At 60.2% G+C, this 1,043-nt stretch overlaps 1 protein-coding gene across 1 annotated transcript in view; it reads left to right on the forward strand.

The window, feature by feature from the left end:
• Nucleotides 1–425: 425 nt before the first annotated feature.
• Nucleotides 426–1,043, forward strand: part of LOC128276169 (ankyrin-1-like) — a gene marked incomplete at both ends in the record, with an annotated part of 9,895 nt that continues 9,277 nt past the window's right edge. The window contains one exon of the mRNA XM_053014636.1: nt 426–518. Within this exon, the coding sequence (XP_052870596.1) occupies nt 426–518 (93 nt within the window). The remainder of the gene's footprint in view (nt 519–1,043) is intronic.

Below are 1,043 nucleotides of genomic sequence, written 5' to 3' on the forward strand. Positions count from 1 at the left end.
CCCCGAACCGGTCGCCGACCGGAGAGCTGGCGGCCGGTTTCGGTGGCGGCGGCTCGTCCACGTTCTCGGCCGCCGAGTTTGCCAGCATAACCGAGGTAAATGGTGGTGACCGTCGTGGCAAGGGGTGTCTGACAGTGGACAGTGGAAGTGTCGGTGCTGGTGCTGGTGGTGGTGCTGGTGGTGGTGGTTTGACGGTGGTGGCCACCAAGAGGCGCACCTCGTCGAAAGGCGGTGTGACGACGGCCGCGGCGGCGACGGCAGTGACACCCAGCCGGGCCGGCCCGCGCAAGGCCGGGGGCAAGGAGGGAGGGGTGCACAGGCTCGCCAGCAGCTTCGTCTCGCACAGCTATCGCCGGCGGCAGCGGACCCGGACCCCGGTCACCGAGACCACGTGGAAAGCGATTGTAAGACGTCATTTTTTACAGAAAGGCAAGATCCCGCTCCTGCTCGCCGTCGAGGCGGGCAACCAGTCGATGTGCCGGGAGCTGCTCTCGTCGCAGACGGCCGACCAGCTGAAGGTGAGTGTGACTCCTGGGAGTCCAGCGACAGCGACCCCCCCTGTGGGGACCGAAGATCCTGACGTCGCCCCGACACACTGGACACTGGATTAGTGCTTAGTGTTTTCCCCGTTCGGTCGTGTTTGTGTGTGTGTGTGTGTGTGGTGTCCGGTGTGTGTGTGTGTGGTCCCATCACCTCCCATCAATCAAGGGGCGACCAGAATCCCCGGATCCGAATCTCTTTCATAGCCTCGAAGTGCTCGAAATCTTCACGTCCAAGTCCAATTCCAGTGAAGTCACTAGTGCTCCCAGTAGGATCATGGATCGCTGTGTGTGTGCATGTGTGTGTGTGTGTTATGGTCATCCTAATTCACCCATTGGAAAAGCGGGAGAGGCAAGAATCCAACGACGATAAGCGACTGGCGTAAAAGAGTGGCAACAGAATTGCATTCCGGCCCGTAACGGTTACGTAAGCTCCGTTTGTGCATCGCGCGCCGTGGCTTGGTGGGTGTGTGCGTTAAAGGAGAGTGAAGAATATAGTTCCTT

Source organism: Anopheles cruzii, unplaced genomic scaffold, assembly GCF_943734635.1.
Source record: "Anopheles cruzii unplaced genomic scaffold, idAnoCruzAS_RS32_06 scaffold00673_ctg1, whole genome shotgun sequence".
NCBI lineage: Eukaryota > Metazoa > Arthropoda > Insecta > Diptera > Culicidae > Anopheles > Anopheles cruzii.